Source organism: Myotis lucifugus, unplaced genomic scaffold, assembly GCF_000147115.1.
Source record: "Myotis lucifugus unplaced genomic scaffold, Myoluc2.0 scaffold_99, whole genome shotgun sequence".
Classification (NCBI taxonomy): domain Eukaryota; kingdom Metazoa; phylum Chordata; class Mammalia; order Chiroptera; family Vespertilionidae; genus Myotis; species Myotis lucifugus.
Window position 1 is genome coordinate 4,317,205 of NW_005871147.1, and position 22,726 is coordinate 4,339,930.

At 40.6% G+C, this 22,726-nt stretch overlaps 1 protein-coding gene across 7 annotated transcripts in view; it reads right to left on the bottom strand.

The window, feature by feature from the left end:
* ACACA (acetyl-CoA carboxylase alpha) overlaps window positions 1–22,414 on the bottom strand; it is a 206,338-nt gene extending 183,924 nt beyond the window's left edge. For 3 of the 7 annotated variants that reach the window (XR_002830099.1, XR_002830098.1, XM_023756840.1), the window contains exons 1-3: window positions 20,692–21,422; window positions 17,076–17,122; window positions 14,701–14,953 (exon numbers count right to left, since the gene is read on the bottom strand). Coding sequence is in view for 5 of the 7 variants with exons in the window: in XM_023756840.1 (XP_023612608.1) it covers window positions 14,701–14,953; window positions 17,076–17,122; window positions 20,692–20,738 (347 nt within the window). In the remaining 2 variants the exon portion in view is untranslated. Of the gene's footprint in view, window positions 1–14,700; window positions 14,954–17,075; window positions 17,123–20,691; window positions 21,425–22,050 lie in introns of those variants that run through there. The other 4 variants (XM_023756844.1, XM_023756843.1, XM_023756841.1 and 1 more) reach the window with 3 other exon arrangements.
* Between the last annotated feature and the right edge of the window lie 312 nt (window positions 22,415–22,726).

The following is a 22,726-nucleotide window of genomic DNA, read 5'->3' on the forward strand; positions in this document are numbered from 1 at the left end:
TATATATATATATAGCTTTGGTTTCTTTATATATTTACATATTTGCTTATTTTACATATATAAAACAAAACAATCTACACTAATAAAAGAGAAACATGGTAATTAGCGTACGACCGCTACCCTTCCCATTGGCTAATGAGCATATCCTTATGCAAATTAACTGCCAGTCAAGATGGCGGCCAGCAGCCATGCACTGAAGCGAACATGGAGGCTTGCTTGCTCCAGTGACTGCGGACTCCAACATTCCCCGCCTGAGTTGCCGGCCTCTCAGCTGTAACTCTAAGCAACTATGTTGCAAATATAGAAGCTAAACAAAACCCCAGAAACCGGCTTTCAGTCAGCCAGGCTTCAGCCAGCCTGACCGCAACATTGTATCAATGTTTGCAGCAGCGAGGCCTCAGAGCTAAAGCTGGCCCAGAATAAATAAAAAAAAAAGAGAAAAAAAGGAGCGGTTGGGAGCTTCAGTCACCCACCAGCCTGAAAACGGCCCTCAGCCCCTCACCCAGACTGGCCAGGCACCCCAGTGGGACCCCCACCCTGATCCAGGACACCCTTCAGGGCAAACCAGCCGGCCCCCACCCGTGCACCAGGCCTCTATCCTATATAGTAAAAGGGTAATATGCCTCCTGGCACCGGGATCAGCGGAGCAGTGAGGCCTCCCGGCACCGGGATCAGCGTGACAGGGGGCAGCGCCCAAACCCCCTGATCGCCCTGCGGCTCTGTGTGTGACAGGGGAAGGCGCCCCAACCCCCTGATCAGCCCTGCTCTGTGCCTGATAGGGGGGAGCTCCCCAACCCCCTTATCGCCCTGCGGCTCTGTGTGTGACAGGGTGCGGCGCCCCAACCCCCTGATCGGCCCTGCTCTGTGGGTGATAGAGGGTGGCGCCCCAACCCCCCTGATGGGCCCTGCTCTGTGTGTGACAGGGGGCGGTGCCCCAACTCCCCTATCGGCCCTACTCTGTGAGTGACGGGGGGGGGGGGAGCTCCTCAACCCCCTGATCGGCCCTGCTCTGTGCATGACAGGGGGGAGTTCCTCAACCCCCTGATGGGCCCTGCTCTGTGCGTGACAGGGGGAAGCTCCCCAACCCCCTGATCGACCCTGCTCTGTGTGTGACAGGGTACGGAAGCCCCACCCCCCTGATGGGCCCTGCTCTGTGAGTGACAGGGGGCAGCGCCCCAACCCCCTGATTGGCTCTGCTCTGTGCGTGACAGGGGGTGGCACTGCAACCTCCCCCATCGACCCTGCCTTGAGTGTGACAGGGGGGCGGTGCCCCAACCCCCCAATCGGCTCTACCCTGAGCGTGACTGAGGGTGGCATCGCAACCTCCCGATCCGCCCTGCTCTGTGCATGACAGGGGGCGGTGCCCCAACTCCCCAATCAGCCCTGCTCTGAGCCTGACCAGGGGCTGCACCTAGGGATTGGGCGTGCCCTCTGCCACCCGGGAGCGGGCCTAAGCCAGCAGGTCGTTATCTCCCGAGGGGTCCCAGACTGCGAGAGGGCACAGGCCGGGCTGGGGGACCCCCCCCCCCCGAGTGCACAAATTTTTGTGCACCGGGCCTCTAGTGTTATACATATAAATGTTGTTATATATAAAATGAGTTGTTGCCCTGGCCAGGTTTGCTCAGTGGATAGAGCATGGGCCTATGAAGGGTCCCAGGTTCAATCCCAGTCAAGAGCACATGCCCAGGTTGCGGGCTCGATCCCCAGTAGCGGGTGTGCAGGAGGTAGCCGATCAATGATTCACTCTCATCATTGATGTTTCTATCTCTCCCTCCCTCTCCCTTCCTCTCTGAAATCAATAAAAAATAAAAATTAAAAAATAAAATGAGTTGTTTTTTTTATTTGACTCCCGGTAGAAATTTTCTTGGTCTTCTCCCCAAAGGGTGGAAGATGTCAAATGAAAAAGAAAAGAAAATGATGACTGTTCTAAAGACTAATTTTACCAACTCAGTTTTTTTTAATATATACTTTTATTGATTTCAGAGAGGAAGGGAATAGGAGAGAGAGTTAGAAACATCAATGATGAGAGAGAATCATTGATTGGTTGCCTCCTGCATGCCCCCCACTGGGGACCAAGCCAGCAACCCAGGCATGTGCCCTTGGCCGGAATAGAACCTGGGACCCTTCAGTCCGCAGGCTGACGCTCTATCCACTGAGCCAAGCCAGCTAGGGCCCAACTCAGTTTTTTTTATGTTTTCTGCTTTTGCCAAAGTCCAGTTTAATTTTCATGTACTATTTTTTCCAAAATAATCCTCTCAAGATTTTGATTTGCAAAAACAAGCAAAGAAGGTAATAGAGGGACCCTTAAATACTGTTACCAAGCAAATCATTCAGGCCTTTTATGTCAACTCTGCTGAGGAGAACAGACCTGCAAGAGGCCTGAAGAAGGCTAAGAGGGCCTGACTCATTTCCTCCTCAGCCTGAGTTCTAACAGCAGAAAGAAAAAGATCCCAGGTAAGTGAGCTTGAACAATCCAGTCTGGTTGCCCACTGTCACCTGCCAGGACAACTGCAGCAGGTACCTTTCCTAGTGCCACAGGCACATTCTAAAAAAGTTTTCTTTAACACTACCTTCAACAGGGATGTGACACACTACACAGAATCGATATCTGTCTTCACATAGTTGAAGAGTCTTTTACTCTTGAAAAACCAGCCAAATCCAGTGATCAAATCTGGCACAGACTGAGTGAGATCCAAAATAACAGCACAGCAAGATCTGCACAGGACTGCCTGTTTACAGCATAACTACAATTATCACACATGGGCTCAGGTACTTTGTTTCAATTCTGAATGTAAAATACAGGTTGAGAAATCCAGAATAAAATATGAGTTTTTATTCATTTCCTTTTTTAAAAATACACACAGTTTCTTCGAGATATACAAAAAAAATCATCAAAGCAAATTTCCCATAAATTTCAGGGCTTAACTGCAACACCTTACTGTTTTTTAAAGGTAAATAGTGCCTAAATACAGCATCCTATAACTTACCTTTGAAACACATAATATCTCATCTCCTTATTTTCCTCTGCAGAACCTCCATATCACGACGGCAAAGGAATGGAAGCTGTCTCTTCAGATGTCGGCCTTGTAAACATAAGCCACAGCTCGTCCTCCTGTTGCAGGTGCTTAAAACCCAGGAGGACAAGAGATACTGTACCTTCTGCCTACTTCTTGGCCCTGCTTCAGTCAAACTAGAGTATTCCTGATAGCCTCAAACTACAGTCCTTTTGTCCACTTTGTCCCCAATTTCCATATTTCCCTACCTTTCCTCCTTTTTATTTCCTCCCTACATTTGGCTCACACCTAGAATTAGTTGGCTTCCCAAAAGGATTGAGAGAATAGGGGAAGAAACATAAAAGTTTGTGTAACTAGAAAATAGATCTTAGCAACTCTGCATTAGCTGCAGCAAACATGTTTCAACAACGGTCACTTTCTTCTGCCGGTCACCAGAGAAAAGCTCCACAGCCTCTCCTGGCTGCCAGGAGCACATGACAGGGAAGGCCAGGGCAAAAGAGAAGAAAAAGTTTACAAGGACAACTAAGCCAAGAAAATAATGGGGTCACGAAATCCAGAGGGAGGAAGACAGCACAGCCTAGGTAAGTAATTTCTGAGATCCAATCAAAACAAATAATACTGATTATCAAACTGCAAAAAGGGGAAAAGCAGGTCAAGCAGTAAAAAACAAACAAACAAACAAAAAACAAAAACACAACGACAAAAACACAACCAAGTACAAAGGACAAAACCTGCCACTAGTAGGGAATTCTGTTTAAAGTGGAAGCCACAATTTTAATTTTCAGGCCAGAATAGTGATACACACACACACACACACACACACACACACACACTTTTAAAAACAACAAGATGTTATTCACTAAAACTTGAAAATAAGAATGAAGCTGGTACAAATGGGATATAGAGATGTGGATAAAGTCCTTGAAAGGAAAAAGGAGCCCAAACAAATATTTTAAACACAGAGTTTAAGCTGGTTTAAGAAAAACCCTGCCTAGAAAGGCTACTGGACACATCTATTGCTATGAAAGCAAATTTGCCACAGATGGACAAATCACTTAAATAAATAAATAGTGGCTGAATGTTACAGTAATATAGTCCTATTTTAGCTTTTAATTAGGTAGATGCTCATGACATTGCTGCCTTGTAATGGAGGTAACACTCTAACAGAATCTACAGAATCACAACTTCCTGAGGCAAGTCCTCCGGAATGGTATAATTCACCAGAGTCATATCTAACCTGATTTATGCACCACGGAAACATTCCCACCAAAATGCTGGGTAGAAATAGTTAATAATCTGATGCCAACTATGCTGAGAACCTATTAACGTTCCAGAAAAAAACAACACTCAAAACAGAAGCACACAAATGACCTGGTGTACAGATAGAAGATGAACAATAAAACTGAAGATAAAGTGATTAAGACAAACCTCAATCTTCAGACATTCAGGTGACCCCATATTGAAAAGACTCACTCAGACCACTCAACATGACCATCGGCCCTAATAGGAAATGGATGTCTTGGGTTGTGTTCAGGTCTGTACCACTTTGTATCATTCCTTCTATACTATGCCAATCTCTGATAAAGTTAGTTGTTTACTTCTTCCTATTTCTATGTCTCTTCAGAATAATATATCTCAAAATAGAGCACTGACACCTTTGTTTAAAACAATTATAGTGACAACAGACGTAGAAGGAACTCAATTTTACACACACATCTGAGTGTCTCCAGATGTAGGCAGTTCTCAAAAGAGAATCACTCTCTGCCTTTATTATATATCCTGAACATTCAAAAACCAAATAAGCATTGAGTATAGAATAAAGCAGGCTATTTTGCACTCGATTGTATCAGAAAAATATACCAAAGAGGCACACTCAGTAATAGAGTTCCTGCTTTCTTTCACCAAAGGGATCTTTCTAAAACAACTAAACACTAACACAGCACACCCAGATCCAAAAACAAAGCTAGAGCTTTTAATCTTTTATGGATGCTGCTCACAATTCTTCTAACACAGGAAATAAAAAGCCACATTCATCCATTTCTCCAAATTCAAACTATCCCCATTTTAATATACCATAAACAAAGTGTCCAAGGTAGACACATACCTGGCACAAAATCCAACTAGAAGCCCACACTGATCCCAGCATTGTAACATGCCAAGCACCAAGGATGACGTAACAGTTTACCCAGCAGACAGTGATGCAATGGCTGGCTTGATTGCAATGCAAACTGAGTTATACTGCAGCACACACTGTGAAAGAATGTTTTATACTGGGGCTTTTCCAAACAGAGAAATCTTGAATCAAGGATATACCTCTTTTGAAAATCAACTGACCACATAGATAAAAGTTTAGTTGTGGATACTAAATTCTGATCCACTGATGTATATGCCTATCCTGCAGCAATGCCACACAGTCTTCATAGCTATGGCTTTATAGTAGATTTTGCAATCAGGGGGTATAACTCTTCCAACTTTGCTCTCCTTTTCTAAAATTATTTTGTCTATTCTAGGTTCCCTGGATTTCCATGTAAATTTTAGGATCAGCTTATCAAATTCTAGAAAGAAGAAAAAAGCTGGCTGATTTTGAAATGAATTGTGAATTTATAGCTCAATTTAGGGAAAATTGCCATCTTGACAATATTGAGTTTTACAATCCCTGAACATAGACTGTCTCTCCATTTACAGGGTGGGACAAAAGTAGGTTTGCAGTTGTTCATATAGAAAATTATACAATGATCTATATTAATAAAAGGGTACTATGCTAATTAGATCAGACATCTTCCGGACATCCATCCGGACGTCCTTCCGGACAAAGCCACGGTGGTGGGGACCAAGGCAGAGGCAGTTAGGGGCGACCAGGCTGGCAGGGGAGGGCAGTTAGGGGAGACCAGGCCAGCAGGGGAGGGCAGTTAGGGGCAACCAGGCCGGCAGGGGAGGGCATTTAGGGGTGACCAGACCAGCAGGGGAGGGCAGTTAGGGGCGACCAAGCTGGCAGAGGAGGGCAGTTAGGGGCGACCAGGCCAGCAGGGGAGGGCAGTTAGGGGCAACCAGGCAGACAGGCAGAAGGGTTAGGGGCAATCAGGCAAGCAGGCAGGTGAGCGGTTAGGAGCCAGCAGTCCCGGATTGCAAGAGGGATGTCCGACTGCCAGGATCGGGCCTAAACCGGCAGTCGGACATCCTCCAAAGGGTCCCGTATTGGAGAGGGTGCAGGCTGGGCTGAGGGACACCCCCCATGCATAAATTTCGTGCACCGGGCCTCTAGTTAATCAATAATAATTCAAGAATAAACTGTTTCGCATACTCACAACTATAAACCTACTTTTGCCCCACCCTGTATTTAGCTCTTTAATTTCTTTCAGTAATGTTAATATTAGGAGAAGCTGAGTGAAGGATACAAAGGAACTCTTTGTGTTATTTTTGCCAATTCTTCTGTCTAAAATTATTTCAAAATAAAAAGCACCTGAAAGGGAAGGGTCAAAAAGGAGAATAGGGAGAGTATATCATAAAACACAGGGAGTAGTTTCAGTAATGAGTAAAAAGCTAAATGCTGCCATTAGGAGGTCACTAGTGAGTCTTCTAAGTTTAGTTTCAGTGAAGTTGTAAATGCAGAAGCCTAACAGCAGTAACTAAGAAGTAAATAGGATTACCAGTTGAAAGTGGCAGGTTGAGCATTTGTTTATTACTGTTCCCTACCAAAATCACACAAAAAATGACAATCTATCCTATATAATAAAAGCCTAATATGCAAATTGTCCCCTTGGGTGGTCGTTCGACCGGGAGTTTGACTGCTCACTATGACATGTGCTGACCACCAGGGGGCGGCGCGGAACATGGCAGGCATCGGCAATGCAGTGCTGGCAGTGGGCGGCAGTGGAGGTGCTGCCGGCCTCGATGGGCCCCAACGAGAGTGGAATCGCGGTGGGATGGTAGAGCAGGTGAGCGGGCGACGCCAGGCCAAGGCGGGTGCGAGCAGGGGCCCGACTGCTCTGCTGATCACCCCGCAGATGGCGACCAGCAGCGGTGGCAAGGAGTGAGGCTGCCACCTGGCTCCCAGGTGCTGAGGGAGCTGGATGGGGGGACCCTGCCCCAATCAATAGCCCCGAAGGTGGGATGGTGAAGCAGGTGAGGGGGCGGCACCAGGCCAAGGCGGGGTGCTAGGTGGGGCTGCGGGGCTGCGAGGCTGGGGGCACAAGCTGGGGCCCTATCTCCGCAGGCCATCCCAAGTGACCCCACCTGTGCACAAATTCGTGCACCGGGCCTCTAGTATATATGTAAAAGACTAAGTGATCAACCGTACACCCGTCCGACCATCTGACCGATCAACCGCCCAGTACATATGATGCGCACTGGCAATTTAAAAATAAACGTTGGGCCCTAACTGGTTTGGCTCAGTGGATAGAGCGTTGGCCTGCGGACTGAAGGGTCCCAGGTTCAATTCCGGTCAAGGGCATATACCTTGGTTGTGGGCACATGCCCAGTAGGGAGTGTGCAGGAGGCAGCTGAATTGATGTTTCTCTCTCATCAATGTTTCTAACTCTCTATCCCTCTTCCTTTCTCTCTGTAAAAAAATCAATAAAATGTATTTTTTAAAATATAAATAAATAAATAAATAAATAAATGTTGGCTTGGGCATGGGTAATACATATAAAGCTCTTGCTGGCGCCAATCACACACGTGTGTTTCGATCTATCATTGTCGATCGTGAATTTGGTTGTTTTTGTTGACATTCTGAAGCTGAAAGAAAGCAGCATTGTCTACAGAATATGTCTGAAGACCAACTATTGTCACAATGTACCTCTGACACTTCATCTCTGACACTTATATTATGGAGAAAGGGCGAATAGCTATATTAAAATATTTCTTCTAATTAATTTCCTTTTAATGTGCACAAATCCATGCACCGGGCCACTAGTAAAATAATAAGCGGCATAAAAACATAAGAATAGAGAGAATGGAAATACAGACCCAACAGATTAGAGATGTCAAAAAATTACTGGATAAAAGAGAGTAGCTGGTCAAGAATTAACTGCCTTCGAAACCAAAGAGCCAATCGTAGGGAAAGCCACTTAGAAACAAGCATAAGTCTACTTTAGCACTCTGGAAAAACTCAGAAATTAGAAGTACACAGTGTATCTCTACTAGAAAGGTTGGAGATAGAGTTGAAAACAAAATAAAGTCTGTAGTTTACTTAAAAGTACTGTACCAGCCCTGGCCAGTATGGCTCAGTTGGTTGGAGCATCATCCCATACACCAAAAGGTGACAGGTTCAATCCCCAGTTGGGGCACATATGGAAGGCAATCAATCGATTTCTCTCTCCGCCCCTTCCTTTCTCTAAAATCAATTTAAATAATAAATAAATGTAATGTGCCAATGTTAATTACTTAGCTTTAATAAATATAGGGTTACCAGAGAAATTATAGGACGCCCATTTTAAAAAATTTTAAATAATCAACAAGACTTTATTTTATTTTTAAATATATTTTTATTGATTTTAGAGAGAGGAAGGGAGAGGGAGAGATAGAAACAGCAATGATGAGAGAGAATCATTGATGGGCTGCCTCCCACACGCCTTCTACTGGGGATAGAGTCCACAACCCAGGAACCCGCCCTGACCCAGAATTGAACCTTGACCTCTTGGTTCATAAGTTGACGCTCAACCAATAAGCCACAGCCAGGCTAGGATGCCCATTTAAACTTGAATTTCAGACAAATAACCAGTACTCTTTTTCATGAATATGTCTCATGCAATATTTGCAGTATTTCATTTTTTATACTAAAAAATCATTCACTGTTTATCTGAAATTCAAAATTAACTGGGAATCCTATATTTTTATTTGCTAAATCTGACAACTCTCTAGATAAATGAACTGTGATTAGGCAAAATGCTAAATTAGGAAAAGCTGAGTGAAGGATACATAGGCACTCTGTGCTGTCTTTGCCAATTCTTCTAAATGTAAAATTATTTCAAAATAAAAAGTTAAATTAAAAAATTAAGTTTATAAAAGACTTTAATAGCATGGGAAAATATTATGTAAAAAAAGGCAGGAAACAGATATGTATATTCATTATAATATCTTCTATGTATGTATTCTTTAATGAAATTTATCCTTAATGGGTAAAAAACACTGAAAGGAAACATCAAATATTAACAGCAGTTATCACAGAATGATTGTATTCTGGATTGTTTTATTTCTTTCTTTATACTTTTTGGATCTCCAACTTTTCTGTATGATAATTTTTTAAAACTTAAGTAGCAAACCACTTGTAAATATATGTTAATAGAAGCGAAAAAAAAGAGCAGGAAACACAGGATTACATAAATAAACACTGTCAAGCAACTGTCCTGAGCCCTATTTACAACATTCATAATTTCATTTAGAAAATTAGGTAGGATTACAGAATCAACTCTGCAGACTATACTACATACACAGACAGCTCCTGTTTTATGAATGGAAAGGAGTGGGTAGGAGGTAGAAGAAACTATTGCTCTCAGCAAGAGTACCAAGTTGCAGATCTCATAATGACCTTCTCTGTTTACTCACTTCTGAGACACTATGACAACTGGGAACCTCAGAATATCAAGGAAGGAGCATTTAGAGTAAAACATTTGGGGAGCAAAAGCTCAGGGAGGCTAAATGAGAATGCTAAGAAAGTCAAAACATAAGAACACTCTCACAGGCCAACCAACAAGCAAAGCCAAAATAGAATCTCAAAACTAGAGTCCGTTCTATTATTAACTAGAGGCCTGGTGCATGAAATTCGTGCGTGGGTAGGGTCCCTAGGCCTGGCCAGCAATCAGGGCCAATCGGGGCCTTCTGGCTGCCAGCCGGGGCCTTCCTTGGTTCCACACAGCCCCCTGGTGGTCAGCGCACATCATAGCAAGCGATCGAATTCCTGGTATCCCAATCGAACTCCCGAGGGGACACTTTGCATATTAGCCTTATATATAGATTTCCCATGTTAAAGCTTGAAAGTGATGAGCCAAAAGATAGGATGGGAAAATGAAATTTCCTGCCCTCCCAATAATGGTTATTCTTGTGGATAAAGAACGGGTTTTACAGAAAGTGACCTCTCTGGGTGATCTGATCATAAACTCCTAACTGGGCAAGGTCATGGTGTGTAGTCATGCCCCAGGCATATAACTTTTTTAATAAAAGGTTTATTTTTGCCTTAAACAAGCCCTGTCCACTGTTTCTGTGCATCTAGGTTCATACACCTTTGAAATAAACATAATCACCCTCAAGAAAATACATATTCTTGTTAAGGATCCTTTAATTCAACACACATTGCTTCCGCCCATCCTTTTCATGTAGTCTTCCTTACTTCCCTCCTTAATTTCAAATAAATTTTTTTAAATGGTGAAACTGTCATTCATTAGACCATTTCAGATCTTGCTTCCTGGCAATTGTTATCAGTTTTAGATCAAAAAAATTCATAAAAGTTCTCTCATAAAAATGTCTGGACATTTCTTATGTTGACATCTGAATTATAATACTGACAATATGTTTACTGCAATCAAGTTTTTCAAATCTAAATTTCCAAGTTTTAATCTCTAATTTGCAAAAGACTTAAAGAGGTTTTTCCAGTTAACAATTTTTACCTCACAAAAAGGACTCCTCCATAATGAATAATATCACATTACACTAGTATGGCACATTTTACTTTCCCAAAAGCTTTTGCTGCTCTTATTTAATTTTACCTCCATCACTAGATTTAAATGAAATTGCTTCAAACTCAGGAGTTTAAAGTGAGAGACCAAAAAGAAAAGAAAATCCTTATTTCTTTCCAGGACAAACACAAACATATACAGTTAAAACTAAAAAGCTCTGTCCTTTATAGCTTTTAATCAAATCATATCACTACGCTTGTCCCCTTAACTTCCCTCTTGACCCAATGGCAGCAGGCGCTGAAAGCTACTCCTAGATTCTCTCAGAGTCTAACCTCATCACCATTATTTCCTATGGATGATGGCCTATAATACAATTCTATATGATTTTTTTTATTGACCATGAATTTTAGGAAACATAAAAAAGTAAAGTACTTTTCTTTCTAGACCAGAAAGGAGATAGGACTATACCTCACCTTCAAGGAGCCTTTTCTGAATGAACTTAATCATCTCTCCTTCCAAAGTAGCAACTACTTGTCTTAAACCCAGAGACAGAAATTGTATGCTGGATTTATATATACACAAATAACAGCAATTACAGAATGTTTTCCAATGAAGTCATTAACCTAAGATGCTTGCTAAGCATGAAATGTTGGCCACTTGATATTTTGAGTATATATTTTAAGAAGTTTAAGAGAAAACTGAGATGGAGTTTCAAACACCATAACATAAATTATGGGATAAAAAAAAGTTTTAAAGAAATCATATACCCTAGAGGTAAAAGATCCAACTGTGGGGCTAATGTGATTCCAACTGGACCTCATCCAGGAATTCAGCATATTTCTTGACAAAACTGATTACAATCTTTGTTTGGTAGATAGCGTAGGTTGATGTAGATTTAGACTGCATTGTAAGCATGAAGAACAATCTGACCTCAAGTGGTATCCCACAAGGAGCAAATGTCAATATCCATACAACTAGATGGCTCTATTATATGCCACCAAATCATACATTAGTTATCAAAATTAAGATGCCTACACTCAGTCTTAAATGATCTTTCTTCTCAAATGTTCAATTAAATATCAATAATGAGGTTCAGAAATATATCAACCTAGCTGATCTTATCTACAAATAAAAAAACATAGTTGTCTACAATGAGGAATATACAATGTATATTCCCACCAACCTATAACTTTCTTGGGTATTATGCACCTATGGATGAGGACAGTGGGTGGGGAGTGAGGGCGGAGGGTGGGGTGGGAACTGGGAGGAGGGGAGTTATGGGGGGAAAAAAGAGGAACAAGTGTAATAATCTGAACAATAAAGATTTAATTATAAAAAAAAATATCAGAGTACAGCTGTGGGCAGGATTGGGGTAGGATAGAAGAAGGGAGAATAAAGGCAAAAGGAAAATAAAAAAAAAAAAAAGAAAGAAATAATTTTGTTTTATACTGGAACATTAGCTAGCTGAGAGTGAGTGGGAAGTGGCACTATCTCCTACACAGGATGCTGATCACACTTCAATCCATAGCTCCTCCAGGAGCTATGGGAATGAGTTTTGCAATAGTAGGGCATGCAAACAAATTCTCAGGCACACATACCACTGATCACACAGTCTTTGCAATAAGAGCCATCAACTTTAGGAATGACTTGGCAACTATAAACTGCCTTGTAATATCATCAGCTGAATTTCCTATAATGGTATCTATCTAATCATTGCCAAACTCACAATTTCCAAATCCAACAAAGGATATTGTTTCACATAGTCTCATATTAGACAAAAATTCTTAAGGTGCTGTATAGCTTCAATAATTTAAATTTTTGGTTTGTTACTCCTCATCCAAGGATATTTTTTCACTTATTTTTTAAAATATATTGTAATTGATTTTAGAGAAGAAGGGAACATCAATGATGAGAGAGAACCACTGATGGGCTGCCTCCTGCACGTCCCCCAATGGGAATCGAGCCTGCAACCCAGGTATGTGCCCCTGACCAGAATTGAACCGGGGACCCTTCAGTTCACAGGCCGACGCTCTATCCACTGAGCCAAACCAGCTAGGGTTCCACTGATTTTTAGAGAGTAGAAGGCAGGGGCAGAAGGGAGAGTGAGAAAAAAACAAATTGATGTGAGAGACACATTGATTTGTTGCCTCTCACACAGCCCCAGCTGGGGCCAGGGATTGAACCTGCAACCCAGGTACATGCACTTGACCAGGAATCAAACCTGAGACCCTTTGATGAGTGGGACAATGCTCTAACCCAGCGGTTCTCAACCTGTGGGTCAAGACCCCTTTGGGGGTCGAACTACCCTTTCACAGGGGTCGCCTAAGACCATTAAAAAACACATATATAATTACATATTGTTTTTGTGAATAATCACTGTGCTTCAATTATGTTCAACTTGTAACAATGAAAATACATCCTTCATATCAGATATTTACATTACAATTCATAACAGTAGCAAAATTACAGTTATGAAGTAGCAACAAAAATAATGTTATGGTTGGGGGTCACCACAACATGAGGAACTGTATTAAAGGGTTGCGGCATTAGGAAGGTTGAGAACCACTGCTAACCACTGAGAAACGCCAACCAAGGCTAGGATTTAAATTTAACCCAATCTTTCTCAATAGGAAACTGTGACATTATGAGAACAATTTTTGGTGGTGTGTGATTATCCATTGTAGAAGGTTTTAAATCATTGGTCCTCTGTCCTCTAAAAGCAAGTAGTCCCACCAGGCACAACCCCAACACATTTACAGATGATCTTGAGGGGAAAGACACCATCACCAGTATTAGCCCAACTGGTGATGTGGTTCAGTGGTTGAGCATCGACCCATGAACCAGGAGGTCACTAGATCTCTCCCGGGTCAGGGTACATGTCCGGGTTGCAGGCTCGATCCCCAGTAGGGGGCATGCAGGCGGCAGCCAATCTTTCATCATTGATGTTTCTATCTCTCTATCCCTCTCCCTTCCTCTCTCTCTAAAAATCAATAAAAACATATTAAAGATGTTTACATAAAAACAAAGACCTGACCCCTTAAGCAAGGTATTGTCCCTCTTTAGGCCTGTTTTCTCATCTATTTAAGTAAAGGAATTAGACTAAATTATCTCTGGTTCATTATAGTTCTAGGAATCTGTGAAGTACAGAGTGTGTATCTTGAGTATATAAAAAAGGAGTTGAATTACTTTATAATCCATTAATGATAGAAGTATCAAGATAATAACAGCAGCAATACCTACCCTAACTTATGTTTATCTAGGCTAGACCTATAATATAAACCCTGGCTGTATATAAGAATTATCTGGAGAGCTTTAAAAGAAATTGCCCCAGCTCCAAGCCAAGCCAATATCAAATGAATCAGAATCAGTGGTGATGGGGTTCATTTCTTAAGGCTCCCCAAATGACTCTGATGTACAGTGAAAACCAAGAACCACTAATCCATAACTTTTAATCCAAGAAATGCAAAGCAAATGACCAAAGGTTAGTATATCACACACTAGTTGTACAATCAAACATCAACAAATAAGAACAATCCAGGGTTACTATTTACTGATATTCTCAATTACATATAGGGAATTGCATTTCTAGAGAAAAAGAAGAGCTCTATAACAATCCCTTATTCCTTCTACAGCTCTTTATTGAGTACTGACCCAGTCAGAAATAGAATATAACTTCCTGCTATGATGAAGTAGTTCAAAGAGATATTACTACAAATATCTTTTGCCCACCCTTGCAAAAGACCTGTTAATCACCAAGATGGTTACAACAATGGTAGTCAAAGTAATACAGAGACTGAAATTCCTCAACATAACTCTCATTCTCTAGGTCTCAGTAAAAGATCTAGTATGTAGAAAGAACCAGAAAAAGTTGAGAGTAATGTTTAGGAAAAGATATTTTCAAAAACTATACTCCAGACAACGTACATCATTTTCCACTTACTCATCAAAGCTTTAAGACCGGTGACATAGGAAAAGAAGAAGCAATCTTGGATAAAATTATTCTTACTCTTTTCAGAACAAACTCAGTGAAAGCAGGACATATTAAATGTATAAAACATTAAACTTCTCTCTCTTACCTTACATGTAAGGCCAAGCCATCCTGTAGGCTAGAGATGCCCATATCAGAGAGTGTATCCGAGCTGACAGAAGTGGGTGACAGAGAGCCCTCCTTCTCCTCCAGTAGATCCAGCTTCACCAGACTGCTGATCTCATCCTCCGAGTTATCTTCAGACACAGAACCAATTATGAATCGGGAGTGCTGGTTCAGCTCCAGAGGTTTGGCCAAGGCGGATGGCTCATCCATTATTTCTTCAAAATGAGCTCTCAGAGCTATGGAGAAAATGAAGAGTGAGGAAAGCAGATTATAGATAATAACCTATATCTAAAGATAACTACAGGTTATACCTAGTATGGCACAGCTTGAACTGGGAAGCAAGGCAGAGTTTGAGAATTTGTTTCCTTAGCTATTCTATTTCAGGGCCTTTGTTTTCTACAAGGGAAGAAAATCTAGATCATGGTAACTCTGCCTAAAAAATTAAAACTAATTTCCATTTCCTCAAGAAATCATTTTCAAAAAATATATAAGCCATTCCCAATATCTTTATCAATTTGATGATGTCCAAGAGATAATCAGGAACCTTTCCAGTAGGTGAAAGCTCCTTGTTTGTATATTGTAATTTTGGTTATTAGTATTGGGGAGAATGTGGTAAGGGTTTTGGAAGAGTGGTGTTCATTGAAAACTTGGTGTTTAGCCCTGGCTGGTGTGGCTCAATTGGTTGAGCATTGCCCCAAGCACTGAGAGGTCGACAGTTCGATTCCCAGTCAGGGCACATGCCAGGGCAGCCGATCGACGTTTCTCTCTCTCCCCCCTCCCTCCCTTCCCCTCTCTGTAAAACAAAAAATACAAAAATAAAAAAACATTTTAAACAACAACAAAAAAAAACCTTGGTGTTTACAGTAAACTATACACCTACCACCTGGTTCCAAACACTACACTATAAGAGGCTATAAATTTTATATAAGTGCATTTATGTATAAATATATACATAAAACATTTATGTATAAATATACACATACTACATAGTGAATAGATATACTACATGTATATATATATATGTATATATACATGGACACACTAAACATGTTAAAATTACATATGCACCATTATTTTTGTGCAATTTGTGAATCAGAGCTTGTTCATTTATAAAGATAAAACATATTTGTAATGCTAGAATAGTGGTTCTCAAAGTGTGGTTTCTAGTCCAGGAGCAGTATTACCTAGGAATCCATTAAGAGTACAAATTCTTGGGTCCTACCACAGACAAACTAACTATGTCAGAACCTACAGGTTGGGGCCCAATAATCAATATTTTACCAAGTCCTAAAGTTTGAGAACCACTGTGCTAGAAGAATAAAGCAGTAATAATAAATTGTCAGGAATGCTAAAAAATACCTACAGACAGTTCCTAAAAGTGAGTTGGAGATTACTTAAGCTAACTTTTATGTTTAAAACTAGAATCAAATATAAAAATATGCAAACTTGACATCTAAAATTTCTATACATTTCTCCCTTGGAGTATTAGGTTTCCTTAAAAAATTTTTGTTTAATGTCTCCAAATTTTATAAAGAGTTCACTTTCAGAATATTAAAAGAAAACCAAATCATTTAAAAAGGGGATTAGGGAGAGAGAAGGAGAAAGGGAGGAAGAAGTTCTAACAGATGACCACTCCAAACATCAGAAAGTACAGCAGCAAAAAGGCTACTTCTTTCACATTTTAGAGCAGTTCATAATCAAGCTTAAGAACAATAAATTTTTTAAAAACCTCCATTTCAGCTAACAGAAAATAATGGCTGCCTTCTTCACAAGAGAAGTAAGGTATTCAGGGACAGATTCTACATTATAGCCTGACCAAAATTAAGTGACTATACTAAAAAATAAAATTAGTAAGAAGCATTTCTCTGATTCCGTGGAAAAAAATGGGATTGACTAATAAATGAAGGCTCTAAAAAAGTCAACTTCAAATTTTTCTTTCCTAGCTAAGAACAGGAAGGCAGCCTTCCCTAAAGGGTTGCAACGACTGGAAGCAGCCCAGTGTCAACAGCTAAAGACCTGTCCACCAACCAGCAACTCTACTGAATGGTATGCCCAGGCACAAGCCTACAAACCATCAGGAGAGGTCATGTATGGAAAATCACTGAGTAGCTGTCCAGACACTCTAGAAGCTACGCTACAGCTCGTCCCACTTCCATTGATTCTAGTCCTGAATGAAAGAGAAAAGGTGGTGGAATACTATCACTGTCAGACTTGTTCACTCAAGTTATCCCCCCTAAACCTGCATATATTCTTTTGTGGAAGGCAACTTTTAACATAAAAGCTTACAGGTTAATATTTTAGCACACGAACATAAAATTTTTATCACACTGAAAACAAGGAGCATTATTTATAACTGACCTCTTATAATTCTCACTGTCTGAGCAGATATCCACTTCCAAAAAGAACTAAAAAAAAAAAAAAAAGAAACGGAGAGATATTTGAAGTATTTTTTAAAAGAATTTCAAAATTATTAATAACTGTTTTGCTCAGCATAATATAAAGTAATAATACTCAAAGTATGATTTTCTGGTCAAATCTATTATTGAACTTGAAGCATAAAGTTTAGTTGTTTACTATTTGTTCAAATCTGTGAATCAAAAACATTATATGCTCAAAGACTTCTTATTCATGAAAGTATTAAACAATAATCCAATATTATAATTTCACAATATGCCTCTTCCATGTATACTTGGATGAACACATTCCAACCCTATGATTTCCAATATTTCATAAAAAAAAAAAAAGAAAAAGAAAACCACTAGATTTGGTACAACCCAGTCAGGCAATGATTATGTTTCCAAATGGTTATACCCGCCTTGGTCAGTGTGGCTCACTTGGTTGGAGCGTTGTCCCATGCCGGTTCAATACCCAGTAAGGACATACACCTAGATTGCTAGTGCAATCCATGGTTAAGGTGTGTATGGGAGGCAACCAATTGATGTTTCTCTCTCTCAAATCAATAAAATGGCTATACCCACCCATAAAGTAAGGGAGAGGACAGATCTCCTATTACATTAAGTCCCTAAACTCTAAGAGACCAAAGAATCTCTAGTTACTTCCCAAATCCTGGGTTTCCTTCTAGGCCCAACAATTTAACTGTACCCAAGGTAGAAATTCTCAAATTTGACTATTTATAACAATCACCTGTTGAGCTTTTAAAAAACCATATAGTATGTCTAAACTCCACCCCAGATCAACTGGGAATCAGAATTGCTGCTGGAGGCCCAGAGATCTGAATATTAAGTGTCACAGTTGACAGACACAGTTCCACTGGTTTGGGGTGAAGAAAATATAAGGAAGGAACCTATTACACAGATAGGGAAATCCAGAGCTTCTAAGAGAAGACCCTGAATGACAAGTGACAAGATTGGGGATAGTGTAGGTATGTTAATTGGGGAATTAAGATGCCGGTTCAATACCCAGTAAGGACATACACCTAGATTGCTAGTGCAATCCATGGTTAAGGTGTGTATGGGAGGCAACCAATTGATGTTTCTCTCTCTCAAATCAATAAAATGGCTATACCCACCCATAAAGTAAGGGAGAGGACAGATGCTTGTGGCACACCAGTTGAAAATAATTACATTAAGTGAAGAAACCAAAGGTGAAGAACAGTATGTAAAGTATGCATAATTTGTATTTAAAAAATTAGCAGAGTGGGGAGCATTTGTTTGAATATGAATAAACCTCAATTTAAAAATAAATACATTTAAATAAATATATTTGATCATTACTATTAAGAAATTATAATGATATTAATAACACTGCTTGTCTCTGGTGAAGGGTACTAGATGGCTGCAAGACAAAATTAGGATGGAGAATGTCACTATATATGCTTTTATTACATTTGTTTTCTCTCTCTTATGTTTAAAATTTTGAACTATGTGCATGTATCACTTATGTATTACCAACTGAAGATCTTAAATATGTTAACAGAAAGTTTTACCCAGCCCACCCAGTAAAGCTCAGTGGTTGAGCCTAGACCCACGAACCAGTAGATCATGGTTCAACTCCAGGTAAGGGCACATGCCCAAGTTTTGGACTCTATCCCCAGCAGGGGTTGTGCAGGAGGCAGCTGATGGATCATTCTCCCTCATCATTGATGTTTCTATCACTCCCTCCCTCTTCTTTCCTCTCTGAAATCAATAAAAATATGTTTATATATAAAAAAAGTTTTACCCAATTCCATTCCACTCTGATCCTTTATTCCTATCTGCCTGTGCATTTAAGTAGACAATGAGCATGTCATTCCCTTATTTAATATATGTAATTGACTATGTTATCTCCTTAATGAAGCTGGAAAAAGTTATCTCTTCCAATCATTTTAGATCTACCACCAATAGCACCTTACAATGCTGTGTAAAAACTAGGTTTCTGCAGGCCATTTCATAAGAATTCCAGTTAACATTTGAGTTACAAAACTAGGAGGCACGAACAACGGGTTTATTTCAAATATTATTACCTCGAAACATTAGAGGCTTCCAGGTAAAAAGCCATTTTGTGAATTCAAAAAGCTTTGGGATTATGAATCAATTTTCCCTTATAATCTTACTTCATAGAACAACAGTATTTAGAAAAAGCTGGAGCCATGATTCAGATGTGTCAGCTATCTTCTAAACAGTCTCAAGATAAAAATTTTTTCTTTGAAAACACATTCCTTTTTTTGTTGTTGCCCCCAGTTCTCTGGATTGTACTTTATGTTACCTGGCAGAGATGTAGAGGAGACATTTACAGGTTAAAGCAATTCCTAGTCCTCTTGGAGTTACAACATCTTGTGTCATTTTAAAGAGACAGTTTTGAGTTAAAATAATGACAAACTTTCAAAAATTAGTTGCCTGAGATGATGGATTGCCTATAGCTGGAATTTTCAATAGGAGTATCAGATAAAATATTCTCATATTAAATGGAAAACTGGACTATAAAATTCCGAAGGTACACTCCAATACTAGAAGTTCTACTAAATTTTTGGATTTTATAAGATGGAATCAAAGGGAAATTAAACAGCGTGCCTTGTCAGGGCCAGGAATACCACTAAATGTTGACACACAAAACACAAACCAGCTATCTATCCTCCTGGTGCTAATCTACTGATATTACTCTTATTAAACTTGAAAACTAATCAAGCTCCTATCAACCTACTATCCCCTAATATGGCATGTGTGTAAATACATACATATACATGTGTGCCAACTTCTATGACTAAGGACAGATTTGAAAGCTTTCTACAAATTTTTAGGAACTTCATTAATGAGCGTACTCTCTATTTCTATCATTGGAGATAGCCAAATACACATAAATGAAACCTTATATTTCCAGAAAAAGATTCTCCAAAACTGAGCCTGCTTTTCAAACTTAACTCCATAAATTCATTTGTGTTACTTTGAAAATGAAAATCATTTATACAAGCTTATTCTCTCTGGGATGATCACTAGTACTGCCAAACAACTTCAATTCCTATTGTCATGTGATGGTAAACATTACTGTGGTTCCTTATATAAAGGAGGGTGAATATGGCATGCTGAAACAACGAAATGAACCTAAGTCCCAAATAACATCATTGGAAGGCCAAACCGGTTGGGGCCAACAACCTTTGGGTAAGGCACTTAACGTTGTTGTTGAAGCCACTTTTCACTTGCTTAAACATTCAGAGACTAGATGGCTTTATGGTAGCTTGAATAAATAAAAAATTGGTAAGAGTACTGTATCATTAGAGCACACATACTAAGAGTGGTTGAACTCATAAGAATCTATGCTCTATCAATCAGATTCATATTCCTTGTGTTAAGTGCAATGTCCTTATAACACTATTTGTCAGTTTCCTATCTAATAGCATCTTCACATAAGCCATTAGATTCAAGTAAAGTAGTGAATAGTCACTAAATTGTACACTTATTGAAACAAACAAAAAACTAGTTAAGCAATAATCTGTTAGAGTGGAAGATCAGTGAATACTTCCTTTAAAAATGTTAGTCACCTCATAGTTAAAGAAACTTTTTCAACCAATGAGTCTTTAGTGTTCATTCACTTCTTCATAATCTTGCTGTTTTAAGGGATGGAAAAATGCTTGATGCATAGCTTCTACCATTATTAATCTTTAAGAGCATATTAGTTAACCTTTTTTTCTGAATTGTAAAAAGACTCCTCCAATTAGAAATTCTAAATTCCAATGTATTATTCCAACAATTTTCATTTTAATTTACTTCTTTCTTCAACCACGACTATTAGTATATTATATATTTTTAAAAAATTATTTTAAAGAAAGAAAAACACTAGCCCCAGACCTGTTAAACCAGTCTGTGTGATGGCCAAAATGTTTTCCTAATCACTAACTGAAAAGGTAACAGAATTTTACATAATGTTCTACACCTGAACCTGTTCACAGCACTTCAGAGAGGTAAATATCAGAGAGACAGTTCTGAGGCTGGCTTTCTTTCCCAATGCCAGTTCTTTGACATAACCTAGTCATCACCTGAACTATAAGTCCACTAAACTAAATGCCACCATTTCCCAATCTTCCCTCCAATTTTAAAAACAATTCAACCTTATGCTTGATGTATTTCAATTCTGCACTGGTAAATTCAAAAACAAAACCTCTGCAACACAAGTAAACCCAAGCGGCTTTGTAAATTAGCGCTTTGTCTTGACATCTTTCATAACTATTCTTGGATTCACAACAGTCCTCCTATTATTAGAAATGAGGAAATTAAGTCAAGAAAAGTGGGAAGAGACTTGCTACTTTGTAACAAGCAGGCACTTACCTGGACACTGCAGCTGCTGTCCTGCTCTATATTACTCTATTAAATCACACACTGTCCTTAAAAGTGCTTGCCAAGTAGGCAGCACAGAAATACTTCTCAATCACAAACATCCAAAGCATTCCCACCAAGAAGTAAGAGACAAGTCCGACAATTCCTACCACCCAGAAAGAAGAAACCATGTAACCAAAGTAAGCATGTTTCTCAATCTGTATCATGGGGTTGGAGGGGAAAAAAAAAAAAAAATGAATGAAAAGAAATCTAGACTAAAGGGATCAACCTCTGAGAGTGAGGACTAGGTTATGAGGTTTATTCCACACATTGGGAAATTACTGAAAAACTGCTTAAGTAGAAATGGAATCAATCAGGAAATCCTAGGGTCTCTTGATTTCGGACTTAAACCCCAAAACAAACATATCTGAAATTAAAGTATTCCCTCTACGGGAGCAGCTATATCCTCCTATGCTTCTATAAAACCTACAAGACCTGCATGGAGTCCCTAGTACTTAGAGCTGACTCCAAGTGTCCAGGGGTGTCCACTTTCTGTGTCCAAATCCAAAAATAATGTTGGCACTGACCCGAGCAGGACCTTGACGCACATTTTCCTCTGAAATTAGCCTCCCATCACCTTCCGACGTCCTATCTCCAATAGCGTGACCCGTATAGCAGATGGGAAGGAGAGAGTAACAACAGGAACGTACATTTATTTACTCACAGAAAACAAACCCTGGGAGCGAGGTCTGGCAAGGGACAACTCGCCGGGCCCTGCTCCCACCCCCGCAGAGACACAGAGAGCCACGGAAGCAGGGCCCCTGCACCCGACACCCCACTCTCCAGAGTTCGAAGACTTTCAATGCAGCGGGACCCAACCCTCCGCATCCCCCTCCCACGTGGGTCTTTGCTCTCTCGCTGGCGCAGGGTCGCCTCGGAGAGCGTCGCCGGAGGAAGGACCCTGACCGCGCCGGACCCAGCCCGGGAGTGATGTCCAGGGAGCCCCAGGCCCACATCCCAGCCCCTGCCTAGAGGCCCCGGGCTGCACGCCTCCCAGTTCCGGGTCGCAGCTCCCACCCCGAGGCCCCAGGCCCCTCCACGACTCCAGGGAGGGGAACTCGAGGCCCCGGAGCTGCGGGGAGGGCGGGCACGGGGGGTCCGGCGGGTCCGGCGGGATGGAGCCGGCCGCGTGCGGGCGGGCGGAAGATGGGAGGCGGCCCCACTGGAGCCACCTCCCCGCCCCGGGCCCCGGCCTCTCCAGGC